The sequence below is a fragment of the Gallinula chloropus genome (genome assembly GCF_964237585.1).
Source record: "Gallinula chloropus genome assembly, chromosome: 1".
Lineage (NCBI taxonomy): Eukaryota > Metazoa > Chordata > Aves > Gruiformes > Rallidae > Gallinula > Gallinula chloropus.
In genome coordinates, this window is record NC_140085.1 from 111,275,256 (window position 1) to 111,290,450 (window position 15,195).

At 44.1% G+C, this 15,195-nt stretch overlaps 1 protein-coding gene across 1 annotated transcript in view; it reads left to right on the forward strand.

The window, feature by feature from the left end:
- Positions 1–320: 320 nt before the first annotated feature.
- JAM2 (junctional adhesion molecule 2) overlaps positions 321–15,195 on the forward strand; it is a gene marked incomplete at both ends in the record, with an annotated part of 39,740 nt that continues 24,865 nt past the window's right edge. Inside the window, one exon of the mRNA XM_084265375.1 lies at positions 321–375. Within this exon, the coding sequence (XP_084121501.1) occupies positions 321–375 (55 nt within the window). The remainder of the gene's footprint in view (positions 376–15,195) is intronic.

The window sequence follows — 15,195 nt, forward strand, 5'->3', positions numbered from 1 at the left end:
TAGCGGCGGCGGCTCCCGGCGCCCCGGAGCCAGAGCGCCGGGGGGGGGGTAGGGGGGAGGCGCCTCCTCGGACACGTTAAAACTTTTGGGGCGGCGGCGGCAGAGCCCAGCGGGCGCGGGCGTTGCGCCCGAGCTACCGCACCTGCTTCACGGCAGCCTCCCCCGGCGACCCCGGCCCGCCAGGCACCGCCCCGTTCCGCCGGGCCGAGGCCGGGCCGGGCCGCCCCCCTCGGCCGCGCCTCTCGCCCAGCCGCCGCCGTCGGCGTCGCCCGGCGGTTATTAACCGCTGCCGCCGGTGGGGAGCGGCTGTTGCCGGGAAGATGGCGAGCCGTAGCCTCCGCCTGCTGTTCCTCGGTTACTTGGGGGTCCTGAGCTGTAAGTGGTCCGCGTCCCTTCCCCGCGGAGCGGGCGTGGGGGCTGTCGCGTACCGCTTCCTCCGGCAGCGCCCCGGCCGCTGGGCTCCCTCGCCCCGCTACGGCGCTGGGCTCCCCGGCCACGATGGGAGAGCAGTGTCCCCGCCAAGCGTGTGTGTGTCTGTATCGGGGCGGTGGGGGGAGGCTTGGCCGCGGGGCGCCTGCCTGGCCCGACCCTTTCCCCAAGCCCTGCCCCGCCGCGCTGCCCACCGAGAGCCGCGCCCACCCCCGCGGCGGCGCTGCCCGGCCCGGGGAGCCGCCAGGCAGGGCGAAGAGAGCCGCGGCGGGGGTGTTGTTTCTCCTCCCGCGCCCCCGGAGCGAGAGGAGCCGAGCGGCGCCGGCAGCGGGGAAGCGCGGGCGGGCGCGTCCCTCTCCGCGGCCGGGGGAGTGCGCGCTGATGGGTTCCATGTGTCCCCTGCTCGCACGCAGATGTAACCTGTTTAAGCCGGGCCTGATTGAGGCGCAAGGCCGGGGCTTTCTGCGGCGAGGCAAACTTTAGGATGCGGGCTGCGGAGTTTGCTTTCCTGACGGCCTTTGCGGGATGAACGGGCAAGTGACGGGAGCGTGTGGTCTGTCTCCGGCGCTGGATGGATGCTGCAGCTCCGGAACAGGCTTAGGCTCCCAGTGTTGTTACGGTCCTATTGTCTAACCTGTTAAAAACGAGCGGGAGGGGGAAACGTTGAAATGAGCTGTCAGAAGCTGCCCCATCCAGAAAGCACGTGGAAATAAGAAAAAAAAAAAAACAAAACAACCCCAAACAGACTGTGGGGACACATGCCTGCAAAGCAACAGTGAATTAATATACAGTGTGAGCAGTGCCAGTCCTATGATGTGGCTGTCGCTCTCAGATCATGTCTTACCGTCCTCCTGTTGTGTGTTTCTTGTGCCTTGCTGGTATTTTAGGGAAAGAGGCTGCACATCGAAGTGGCCACCTGGCACCAGCCTGGGATGGGTTCTGCATCCACTGTGGATGTGGGACACCTGTGGTACTGATGCTGGGTGTGTTTTGGAATTTACCTTTCTTTACTTCTCATCTAACAGAAACTTGTGTGTATGGAAGCTCCTTTTTTGCAGAGGAGGAACGAGTCCTGTCAAGGAGAGACTTGATGTGTTTTTGTTAGCTCTTTGATTTGGTGGCAGTTGTTCTTCTCTCTCCTTGTTCTGTGTGATTTTATGGAAATTTTGGGCTGTTAGATGGCCAGCTACATAGGCTTTCGTATAGTAAAAAACATTTGATCATCTCCATTTGTTGTCAATCATCATGACATCTTCATTTGTTGTAAGTTGCATGGGTATATCTGAGCAGAAGAGGCTGCTGTGACTTTTTTGGTGATAGGTTTCAGTGTCTTCAGTCTGCTCAGCTTTCTGGGTAGTTGTGTCTGTTGGCCGTGTTGCCTTTGAGGGGGGGAAATGATACAGGGTAGTTTGGAAGCAGTCCAATGTTGTTGTCAGACTTTCATTTTTTTGCCTTTTTTTTTTTTTTTCCTTTTCCTGTCTCAATTACCAAGAAATGGCAGGTGGGGAGAACGTTTACTAGCAAGGTGCTGATAAGAAGTCATCGCATGAAGAAGGCGACCGTAGGTGGGAGTGCAAATGCTTATTGTTTGTGTGATCCGGAGGAAATCCAGGCAGTCAGGAGTCAGCTGCTGCTGCTCCTGTGGCTGGAGTATGGTCACAGATTGAGTAATGCTGGTATCTGAGTCAGACACATAGGGTGAATGGTCTCTCATATGGTGCTGTGGCCCAACGTGTCATGGAGATACTGGGGAATGGACAGAAAGTAGTGATTGATACCTAAGGTTATATTGTGGAGCAGGTACAGAGAACTTGTTTGGTAGTTCAGCTGCAGAAATTAAGAATCACAGAATCATAGGGGTTGGAAGGGATCTCAGGAGATCATTGGGTCCAACCCCCCTGCCAAAGCAGGTTCCTTAGGACATATCGCACAGGCTGGCATTCAGATGGGTCTTGAATATCTCCAGAGAAGGAGACTCCACAGTTCCCTGGGCAGCCTGTCCCAGGGCTCTGTCACCCTCACTGTGACAAAGTTCTTCAGCATGTTGGTGCTGAACCTCCTGTGCTCCAACTTGAGGCCATTGCCCTTTGTCCTGTCCCCACAGACCACTGAAAAGAGGCTGGCCATTTTCCCCTGTGTCCCACACTTCGGATATTTATAAACATTAATAAGATCCCCTCTCAGTCTTCTCAAGGCTGAATATCCCCAGTTCTTTCAGCCTTTCTTCATAGGGGAGATGTTCCAGGCCTTTAGTCATCTTCCTAGCCCTCCTATGGACTTTCTCCAGGAGATCCCTGTCTTTTTTGTACCAGGGAACCCAGTACCAGGGAACCCAGAACTGGATACGATACTCCAGGTGGGGCCTGACCAGGGCAGAGTAGAGGTGAAGGATCACCTCCTTTGACCTGCTGGTCATGCTTCTTTTGATGCACCCCAGGATCCCAGTGGCCCTCCTGGCCACTTGGGCACACTGCTGGCTCATGGCCAGGCTGTCACCCACCAAGAGCTGTCTATGTTGGTCACAGGACATCAGCACGGCCAGGATTAGCACTGAGATAGATGAGGTTTTGATGGCTTTTCAGTGAGAACCTTCTAAGAAGTATTAATGACCTGGTTTCTCTGAGTTTAATATTATATTTCACCTTTTAGTTAAGGGAGTTGGAGGTCTTCAGTCATATTCTCTGACAGCATGAGCTCCTGCAACTGATGTTATCTGGGAAGTTTTAAAAGGTGATACAGAGTAAGACCTGTGAGACTGTTAGAAAATATACAGGAATGCTTGTTAATCATTATGGCTACTCTGGAGGAGATAGTGTGTACTGATGGACTGGCCTTTTCATGATGCTTCTAGGTGTGATTTTTTTTTCTTTCATTACTGTACATTAGAAATTAAGCTGCTGAAGCTGTAAGCAAATCAATACAATGTGTCTGTATGAGGACAATGCAGAGGCAATAGATAGTCCTACATAAACATTTGATGGAGCTCACTGGGGTAGTTTGATTGAGCAATAAGACAAGATTTTGTTTGTTTATTTTTAGCTTTAAAGTAAATGCTTCTTAGTGCTCAGGAATTTTTCAGCCAGCTACAGAGGCTCTAGACCAAAAAAGCCTTTTGTGTCTTCCCCTCTGCCCCCAACAACAAATCTAAAACGTGACTGCATTGGCTGTAGGAATTGACAGTGAAAGTCCTGAATCTGTGCTTTCCTGATACACTCACAGTTGAGAATATTGTCCCCCTGGTTCTCTCTGGAACCAGCCCTCTGTTGGATGGAGTCACTTGGTAGGGACTTACTCCAGTTAAGAAATCAGAATCCACATTCAGATAAGATGGAATTTAATAAACCTGAAAGATCGTATATGTCTCTGGCTATATCTGTACAACATAGCATTATAAACCAGCCTACATGGTTTTGGACAGGCAGTGGGGGGAAGAGACATCAAAAGAAGGCTTCTCTTGAAGTTTTGGCTGAGAAGCAGTATTTCTTCTAGACTAGACTGCTAGTTTTCTACAAACCTGCCCAGACCCATAGATACTGTAACACAGGCAGTGAGATGGCAGTAAGCTTTTTTAAATACAAGCAAAATTAACTACAGAAAAGCAAAGCTTGTTTCTAATATCCAGCCTAACTCTTTTTGATTATGACTGTGGTGATGTTGCACAAGGTATCTGAATGCTTGTAAAATGGATGAAAAAATTTGAGGTTTTTATTACAAAACCTTCCTGTCTTTGAGAGTGAGATATGTTCCCCTCTCTCTTGTGTTACAGCCTTCACAGTTTCACCTTCTCTGTTAGATCCTCAGGCCTTAGAAGAAGCTTTGGCTGTGAGTTATTGGCATATCTCTCAAAAATCACGGCCTCTGCCGCATTTGAACAAGTCATGCTAGTTCCTTTAAAATGTAGGCATGCTATTTGGAAGGGGCTCTGTATTTCTAAGAGGCCTGAGCCAGAAGCTGTTCTGTGGGAAGGGCTTTGTCTCTCTCCTCTCTCTTTCAGAGAGAGCTGGTCCTGGCTGGCCCTGCGGTATCCTTAGTTCAGGTTACTGGTCCTACAGCCTGCTACTGGATGTGCAAAAGAGAAAAAACAAGGGAGAATGTCTTCCCTCACTGCATACAGGAGGTGGGAAATGCACCTGCAGATGTCTCATCAAGACAATTGCAATTCCTCTTCTTTCGTTCTTGTTTCTGTTGGATGTATATGAGTGGAGGACCTGGTTTTGCTGTCACTTGGCCCTGAGATCCTTCTTTTCTCAGCTTTAACTTTGTAACAAATCTCTGTTCATGGCATAGGACATGTATTTCTGGTAATTGTGAACATGATAGGGCATCTGGCATGAATAATAGGAGTTAAAGCTACTGTGGTGATTAGAAGATCTAATTGAGCCTGGATGAGGTCTTCTCATTGGGTATTTAACTGAATTACACAAAGATATTTTTGTGATTGCTTCCTGTATTATACCTATATTTCCTACTGCAGTCTATTTTGGCCAAAACATGGTAGCTGCCAGGTTCTGCTGCAGAAACTGGCTGATGACATCACAAATGATTAGGTAAGAACTTGCAAGTAGTTGAACTTTGACTTCAGTCACCTCCTTAGCTGACTGACTTACGAAGGATGATCCCATGTGTTTTCTTGACCTGGAGCTACAAAACTTGTCTGCATCTGCTGACTAACCCCAAACATTACTGGGGATGTGTGTCAGTTGGTTGTTTCAAGAAGTGAGCTAAAAATGTCAGAGAAGGCTTTTACCCTTCCTCAAAGGGTGCCACAAGTACTTTACCTTTTTCTCAAATGTTGGTGGTTACAAGAGAGGTTCTCTTGAGTATGGTAGAATCTTCTTGTACAACTGATACAAAAAAAAAAAAATCCATTTTTCTTCTAACTTCACCTGAGTAAATAATAGTGATATTTCTTCTCTGAAGGCTCAGTGATGTGCATGTGAATCTTCTGCAGTAGCAGTAAGCAAGCTTCCCTTGTTGGGGGGAGGTGCAGGTTTCGGTTGTTAGTGCTTTTGGAGGGGTAGGAACAATTAGTAAGTTAGTTCCAAAATTGGGATTTTTAAAGTTTATATATGGTATGATCTATTTAGAGTCCATCAGCACTCAAAATGTCCTATTTCTGCTGGAGCATCTCCAAAGACAGTCTTTTTATCATTAGATCCTTGCAGCTGGCAGTCCCTTTTAGGAATACTCTTCTCAAAGTAAGGCTTAGCGTTGTACTCGCCCTTACCAGTGCTAGAGGTGACTCCAGTGTAAACGCTTCTGTAAAGGCAGACTGCTGAGAAATATTCACACAGCCAGAAGCATCCACAGTGCAATAAAAAACCTTGTATATCAGAGCGGTTGACAGGTAGACATCGGCATTTGTCACTGTGCAGTATTTGCCAGGGCCATATGGAATGGCTAAATGAAGGTTCCCTTGAAGTTACATAATTCTATCAAACAAACAAGAAAAATTGCTTAAAATAGTGTCCCAGTGGATGTATATGATGAACTATCTTATTGCTGGTTGGGCTTTTTTCTCGCTTTGCAGCACTATTTCATATTTGTGAGGAAAAAGATGGTTCAGAATTTCTTACTCTCTAGTTTAGTAGCTAATTTACAGTGGAGTGATCACTTTATTGAAAACTCATGGAAATGTTATATAGAAGCTAAAAGGCAATTCATTTACCAGTAATTAATTACATTCTGATAGCTTACCTTCCTTATCTCCCTCTCCCCTCTTATTTCTGCTCCTCCTCACCCCCAATTTCTTTAAGCTAGCTTTGTTGCAGTTTTACTTTTTTGGCATGTCTTTTCCCATCCCAAATACTTTTCAAAAAACTATCAGTTTGAACAAAACATTTCTGCAGTAAAGCCTCTTCTCTCTTCCTCAAGGTGTTGTATGTGATTGTGCTGCAATTCCGCCACAGGAAGCTTAAAGCAAATATTATGGTGTCTTGTAATCAAGACAAACGATTTGTTTCCTTAATCTAAATACGGGGGTGTTGGGGTTTTTTTTTAAGGGAAATGAATATGTATTTCAAAGAATGAGACAGCAAATAAGGCTGGAGGAGTATTTGGATCATTGCCAGAGCTTGTCCTCACCTGTGTTCCCAAAGCCACTTTTTCTTCTGGAGGGCGCCAATGAATTCTGTCACCTCTGTGCTCACAGTGTATCATTGAGCACTCAAGCGGTTATATAAAATTCCTTAAAGCAGGCAGAAGGAGAGCTTGGCAGCTGAACATCTGGTCCTGTTCGCTTGTCGGTTTCTAACATAGACTGGGAGGTGAAGGAGCTTTTGGAGAAGGAGGAAGGGCAAACCAGCCACTTCTGAACGCTTCCGAATGCCGCAGCCGCGGTTGTTGAAAGACTTGTAGTTCTGTAACCCCTCCTAGCCAGAAAGCAGTAAAGCAGGCATCTAGCTTCTCTCAAAGACAATTTTCAGGGGAAAACAGGATTTTTAAAAATGGTAATGAGGCTTTTTGAATGTCTCATTTTTTGAATTTTTTTGAACTTTTTACAAGTTCAAAATGTAGGAGTTTTCAGTAAGATGGGAAGATGAGGCTTGCACTGCCATAGCTACAAATTAATCCTGGCTGTTTAAAAGAAGTACAAATTGAGCTGGGAAGAACAGGCCCTGCAGGTACAAAGTTTTAACTGATATATTTACTTAGCTTTTGTTTGGATTAACTTCTTAAGGGTTGAACACGCTCTCAGGTCCCTCCAAATCACTGGATCAGGCTCAAAGGGAAACTAAACATATTATTACTTGGATGGAAAGTGATGTATTATAGGGTTGTTTTGGTACCAGATAATAGTAACAATAGGGGCTATATTTACTGTTCACAGACTGTTAGTGTGGTACTTGGAGGTAATGGTGGAATTGCATTCTTGAGGAGTGACTTTTGCTCAAATGAATATAATAAAGAAACCAAAATAATTATGTATTATATCTCCCCTCCCAAGACTTTCTCCCAGTTCATACCAGGCACTTCCCACAGGCTGAGATACGTGGGGTTTTTTTTGGCTAGAGATGGGTGAGAGATGGAGAGTGTTTGTGCTTGGCATACTTATGAGGGAATGATATGCAGTTTGAATACATACTGAGTTAGAGAGCACTTTACCACTTGAATGTATAGACAGTACTTACCTCCAGGAGGCTGTAGTTAATGGCTGAAGTCTTCTAGTAGCTGTGCTGGCAAAAATAAGTAAAAATGCATCATCTGGAATGAAATCAGTAGAATGTGTAGGTATCTTCAGGCATGTGTTATGGCTAGTTCTTGTGTTCCAGTATCCTTTCTGTTGCTATAAAATGGTCTTAAATAAATATTCATTCTTTGACTATTGGGCTACCTAAACTGATTTTTTTTCTACCTCTCCTGTGGTCTTTAAGCTAACCAACCTCAAGGGTGAGAAATTATCTTTTTAACTCCTGGCTTCTTGTTTGTGGCTCATTTCACACACCCTTGTGCCAGATTGCTTGGGACTTCAGAGGGTGTCACAGGACTTTGATGCAGCTTTGACACCATTCAGACTGGTGGTGGCATGCACTTCTGAAACTGGGATTCAAGCAATCTGTCCCATGATTGCTTGACTGCTCCCCCCAATAACAAAGAGGGGGAAGCTTGAATGCTCCCCCCATAACAAAGTGGGAGGCTGCTTCCCTGCATAAATACAGAAAAGACTGAGAGGGCACAGGTGGGGATGAGAAATGTGGGCTTTGCTGTGCCAAGAGCTGTGGAGGGCTGCTGGCTAGGAGCCCCTGCAGCTCCAGTTTGAGGTTTTGCTCAGTGGTGTTGGCTGGGGTGTTCAGAGCTGCTGTTCTTGTGCTGCAGAACTATTGTGGGTCTGACTGGCTGGTGTTAGGGACCTGAGCTTGCTTGAGAACCCAACCACTCTGAAAACATACACACTGGTGAAAAGCCAGGCCCTGCTGAGAATGAAGCACTTGGGTGACTCATGCTATATGAAAGGTGCTTGAGACTTAGAAGATTACAACTAATTAGTGTCTTAACCTGTTTATGTTCAGTATAAGATGTTTGCAGCTCCTGACCATACGAATCATTAGAGAAGGATTATCTGTAAAACTGAAATAGTAGGATATCAAAGGGAGACATAACTGGTGTCTGTTTAGCACTGTGCAGAAACAAAAATACACAGAATGACAGAACAGTAGGGGTTGGAAGGGACCAGTGGAGATGATTTAGTGCAACCTATCTGCCAGAGCATGATCACCTACAGTAGGATGCATAGGATTGTGTCCAGGTGAGTTTTGAGTATCTCCAGAGAAGAATCCACAACCTCTCTGGGCAGCCTCTTCTAGTGCTGTGTCATTCTCGCAGTGAAGAAGCTTTTTCCTTATTTTGAGATGGAACTTTCTGTGCTCCAGATTGTTCCAGTTGCCCCTTGTCCTGTCACTGGGCACTGCTGAAAGGAATCTGCCCCCGTTGTCTAGACACCTGTCCTTCAGATATTTAAAAGTATTGATGAAATCCCCTCTCAGTTTTCTCAAGACTAAACAGCCCCAGCTCTCTCAGCCTTTCATCATACATGAGAGAGGGTCATCCCCTCATCCTTGAAGCTCCCTTCTGGTGGACTCTCTTCAGTAGTTCCCTGCCTTTCTTGAACTGGGGAGCCCAGAACTGGACACAGCACTCCAGATGTGGCCTCACCAGGGCAGAGTGGAAGGGAGGATAACCTCCCTCGACCTGCTGGCTATGCTTTGCTTAATGTACCCTGGGGTACTATTGGCTTTCTTGCCTATGAGGACATACTGCTGGTTTGAGATCTAAGTGTTGCTGGGTTTAGTTCTTTTGTTATGTGTTGTTGGTTTGTTGGTTTTTTTCTTTGTCTCTCCTGCTTTTCTTTAAAGCAAATATGTGTATCACTGAGTTCTCTTTGGAAGATGGGGAAAGGGTAGATGTGTCTCCACCTCACTCCCTGCTCCTGCCCTTTTTTCTCTTCTTATGTCCTTGTAAAATACAACTAAAGAGCATGAGTAGTTATGCTTAGATCTTGGAAGAGTCTTTGCAGAGAAGGTTTTCATCCTCCTAGAAGACTTAGTAGCTTTTCATTTAAATGTCATTAAATATTTTTATGTGATAAAATTTACCTCGATGTCTTATTTTTAGTGAGTGTTTGGGTACTCTTTGTATCATGCACTGAATGCTGCTGTTGCCTTCTGTTCACCAGCGTAATGGCCCTCCCTGGTGTAATGTGATTCACTAATATGCAAGAATGTCATAATCATTTGAGAGGCTCTGCAAAGGAAAAGCAGTATTTCGGTGTTGGAATAGAGTAATAAACCATCTGTATTAATGAGTCCAAGTGCAGAGTCCAGCACATGGGACTTAACAACCCCGTGCAGTGCTACAGGCTTGGAGGAGACTGGCTGGAAAGCTGCCTGTTGGAGAAGGACCTGGGAGTGCTGGTTGACTGCAGGCTGAATATGAGGCAGCAGGGTGACCAGGCGGCCAAGAAGGCCAATGGCATCTTGGCTTGTATCAGAAACAGTGTGGCCAGCAGGTCTGGGGAGGTAATTGGTGAGGCTGCACCTCAAGTACTGTGTTCAGTTTAGGGCCCCTCACTACAAGAAAGACACTGAAGTTCTGGTGTGTGTCCGGAGAAGGGCAACCAGGCTGGTGAAGGGGCTGGAGGACAAACCTTGTGAGGAAGGCTGAGGAAACTGGGACTGTTTTAGCCTGGAGAAGAGGAGGCTGAGGGGGGACCTTATCGCTGACTACAATTGCCTGAAAGGAGGTTGTAGAGAGATGGGTGTTGGTCTCTTTGTCCAAGTGACAAGATGAGAAGGAATGGCCTCAAGCTGTGCCAGGGCAGGTTCAAATTAGATATTTGGGAAAAATTCTTCAACAAAGGGGTTATCAGGCATTGGAACAGGCTGCCCTGGGAGGTGGTTGAGTCACTGATTATGGATATATTTAAAATACGGGTAAATGAGGTGCTCAGGGATAAGGTTTAGTAGAAGACAGGAATGGTTGGACTTGATCTCAAAGATCTTTTCCAACCAAGTGATTCTGTGATTCTGATCCTGTGAAAATGTAAAAGGGAGTGTTGGGTCAGCAAGGTAGTAGTAAGGTCTCATAATTTTTTTGCAGTGATGCTGTTGTAGCATTGGAGTGACCAGTAAAGCAAACAAATTCAGATGTCCAGCTTCACTGGTAACATCAAAGTTAATTCTTGGCAGAGGAGTTAGAGAGAAGTAAGCAGATGCATCCATAGGGAAGTATGCTTAGACATCAAGAAGTGACCCTTTGGGCTGTGTCAGTGTGTGATTTTGCTACTTGCCATGCAGTCTAAGAGCCCTTTGTGTAATAATTCCATTTGTAAGTCAATTGCTGCTCGCTTCCATGCTCTTCCCGCTCCCCCAAATAAGACCTACATCCTGAACATCAACTAGTGCTGTTTGAATCAAATGATACAGAAGCCTTCTGCAATGTATTAGGCTTGTAAAGTAAACATGATTCCTTTCTTTCTACATGTCCAGTTTAAGTGTTGTTAAAACAATGGCTCAGGCTACTTCCAGAAGTTAAGGTACTTATAGCACTTGGAGCCTTTCAATAAATAATGTTCTAGGGGATAAGGGTTGTCTGGGGAAACTTTTATCAACAGGGAATCAGCACCATATGTAGAGAGACTAACTGAAAAATTTTCAGGTCTGCTTTTCCCCCGCCACTGAACAGTCTATTTCTTATTCATGTTCCAGTTGTATCTCTAGCTGAGTTCTTGAGGCTTACAATCAACACACGGTTGCTGTTCTCTTTCCATCTGTGTTCAAATTCGTAACCCCCCTTTTTAGGGGGTTGAAGGGAGAGAAAACAGTCCTACAAAGGTTTTACCCACTTGCCAAAGAGTGCAGTGGATTTCTAACTTAAATAGCTATGGGGAGAATGCACTGATTTTTGTGAGAGAAGAATTAAGTGATAGGTCTTTTTGAAGTTTATTCAAAGCTTTTGAAAACTGTGTAAACAGAAAAGAGGAAGGGGGTGGCCAGTTCTTATATGTACAGACTTTCAGGTACAGAACATATTTTTTGAGTTAAAGCAAACTTCTTTTAACTTCCATCTTCTACAGAACATCAAAGCTGCACAGAATTTTTTCACAGAATCACAGAATACCCTGAGTTGGAAGAGACCCATAAGCATCATCAAGTCCAACTCCTGGTTCCACACAAGTCAGAACACGTGACTGAGTGTATTGTCCAGGCGCTTCTTGAACTCAGCCAAGTTCAGTGCTGTGACGCTTCCCTGGGGAGCCTGTTCCAGTGCCTGACCACCTTCTCAGTTAAGAACCTCTTCCTGACATCCAGCCTAAACCTCCCTTGTCTCAGCTTCATGCTGTTCCCTTGGCTTCTATCGCTGGTCACCAAAGAGGAGATAAGCACCTTCCTCTTCACTCCCCCTCATCAGGAAGCCATAGACCACAATGAAGCTTCCCTGTGCCTTCCTCTTCTCCAAGCTGTACAAATGAAAGGACTTCAGCCTCTCCTTGTAAGATTTCCCCTCCAGACCCTTCACCATCCTTGCTGCCCTCCTCTGAACACTCTCCAATATTTTTGTCACTCCTGTACTGTGGTGCCCAGAACTGCACACAGTGCTTGAGGCTGCACCAGCACAGTGTAGAGCAGGGCAATCACCTCCCTGGATGTTTTATTCCTATCTTTTTAAACTAGTTTGTGTCCGACAAAAAGTTACAGAAAACTTAATGAAAATGTCATAAAACTTTAAGCCTTCTAGTAAAATAATAGAATCTAAGATAATAAAATATGCATATAACAAAACTTATTAAACCCAGAAGATTGTTTTACACTTCAGTTTGGAAAGCTGGAAATAAGTCAGTAGATTACCCTAGCATTTGATAAATCAGAACACAACTGGCTTAACTTCATCGAATTTTGCAGGGAGACATACAATGTTGAACTTGGATCTTGTTGGCATCTTTAACAATGGATTATACACATTGGTGTATGCTCCCCCTACCCCCAAAGCAAAAGAGCAGCTTGGATGTAGAACAGGATGGGCAAAGAACAGAGTGCTGTTGGTTACTGAAGTGATGCCATACCTATGGATTCCAGCAGAAATTAGATGTTACAAATAATTAATAAAATACCACAATGACATAAGGAGGAATGTGTCCTTTTGAAGCTGAAATGGCTCACATTGCATGACCACAAAGAGGAGGAAAGGGACAAATCATAACTAGAGAGAATATCAATTGAAGTAACAGCTTAACTTATGTGCCTGATATGTACATAAAGAATTTGACTGGCATCCTAATGACCATGTTTACAGGCCTACTATTTAAAATAGTATGTCCAATATAGGTATGTTTGTAGCTGAAACACCTTCAGTCTTGGGGTGGGACTAATAATTGGGAAACTAGATAAATTACTCCATCATCTTGCTGTTAAGGCTGCAATCTTCAATGTACATCCTGTATAACTTTATGGAGCCCTGCTAAAATCTTGTATATAAAAATGTGGTATGAAACCTGGTTATTTTAGATACTAATTGTGGTGACTGAAGGGTAGACAGCCCATGGTCTTTAACTGCCTCTGCCTTGGCATGGGAAGTGTTTGCTGGGTGGACAGGTAGTATCCAAGGAAGCTCCTATGGCTAAATGTGTCAAGGGTCTTAGTTAAGAAATCAGACTGTTTATAGCCAAGTATACATGTATTTTCTACTTAGAGTTGCATATCTGTAAGCTCTCAAGTGGATACTCCTTCCTGTGAAGAAGCAATTGATTTCTTTTTTTTTTTTTAAGGAGAAGGAACCTGTTCCTTATCTTCCCTAAAACAATACCTGGCACTTGTAAACATAAACCATAAAAGCTTGAACTTTTTCTACAAAGGCACTTTCAGCAGAACTGTTGAACTTTTACTTAGTTGTTGATGAGCTCCTCTAGAAGAGAAATGCTGGTAGCAATCTATTATTCAACAAACCATCTTGTTCCTTTTCTTGATGACTTGACCACGCATAGCTCTGCTGATGCTAGCACTGTACTGTCCAGGCTCCTTGCAAGATGCTCAGCCCTGCAGCAACAGTGGAATAAATACGTAAATGTGCCCAGATCATCCTCCTCCTAAAATACATTGTTCTGTGAAATTAGAGCTGAACTCTGAAGAGCTTATTTTGTGTTTGGTTTCCATGTGATCACAGTGCTTATGTGTGTCTGTCTGTATAATCTGTGTGTCAGCATAGTCCTGTTCTTTAGTCATATACCTCAAAGAGAGCCTTAAACTGAATTTAGTTGACCTGAACTGCAGGAGCACAAACACCTTCAAAGTGGTATTATTTAGTCTTATTTCTAAAGAAAAAGTCAGTTTAAGTGACAGTGTCTCTCAAGTTTCTAGAGTATCAATATCTCATGAGCAGTTGGTTGGTTATAAAAGGAATATGGGCAGAAGCAGGCAAAGCAGATGGCAGAAGAGTAGTTTAAAGCAGTGTACATGCATATCTGGGAGTCATGTTTTGATGAAATATGTGGATCTATCAACTGTAACAAATATTCTATAAAGGGAACTTTTTTATGATATCTTATGTGTGCTGTAAAGTATTCTAGGTATAGCCACTTTAAACACCAAACTTTTAAGCACTCAGTTGAGCTTGAGAAGGTAGTGGCTTAGGGGGCTGAATCCTTAACCAAATAGGGCTTATTTTTTAAAAACAAAAAAATAATTAATGGCTTTAAAAAATATATATTAGCTAAAAATTCCCAGCTCTACATGGTTTTGGTACTGTTTCTGTCTCTGAACCATGACTAAATTGACTAATTATGAAAAAATACTTTTCTTCCATAAAAATTATTCTGATTATTTTTTTGTTTGTTCTAGTTTTACAGCATTACAGAATTGCCTGTATCTTTTTTTGTTTCATTTTTGTAGGAGTGAAACAGCTGGTACTTTAGTTGTAAGTATCTGCTGACAGGATCATAAAATCCTGAAGCAGCAAAACAGTGAATTGTGAATCTTACTTCGTACTGAGCTTTGCTGCTTTGCATCAGGAGAGTGTTTCATTAGAGAACCTTACCCAAATATTCTCAAGGGTGTGGCTTCTAACACATCTCTTCTGTTGAAAAGCTGTGAGCATCCAGTTAACATTTATGTTTGATTTAAAAATGAATAAACAAAGTACAGAGTAACTCCATGATGTTTATTCCTGTTTCCTGTCTAACTTTCCAGTGTTGTTGTTCTAATGTTTTCTAATCTGAATACCCATATGTTGTTTTGCTTGTGTAGCTTTTAACCTGTTGAAGACTGAGGGGTTTGTTGGTTGGTTTGTCTTTGTGTTTGTATTTTTTTGGGTCACCCCCTGCCCCCCCCATTCCCTTTAAGGAAAACTTGGCAGCTATTATACGGTGACCTATTGTTCATAGCTCTACCTTCCGGAGGATTTCTTCTAATCACTGTTCTCCTTTAAGTGTGCAAAACATCTTCTGTTTGTTCTGGCTTCTCTTGATACATATCAGCCTTAATTGGAATTGAAGGAGTGCTGCCAGTCTTGTTCAGATATGCTGGAAGGTGCTTCTACACAATTTGATTTTAAAGAACTAAATTATCTGTTAGAGGACTGTAGAATTAAGGCTAAAGATTTGCATTCGTACTATAAACTACAGTGCTGACTGTGACAGTAACAGTCATCAAACATGACTGTTTGCTGCTTTTGGCAGGAAGAGACAATTAAGCAAACTTGGCAGTGTAAGAGAACACGTGTGAATGAAAATGGGATGAGCTAATTTAGCAATTGCATTTGTATTATTAGGAAGGGTTC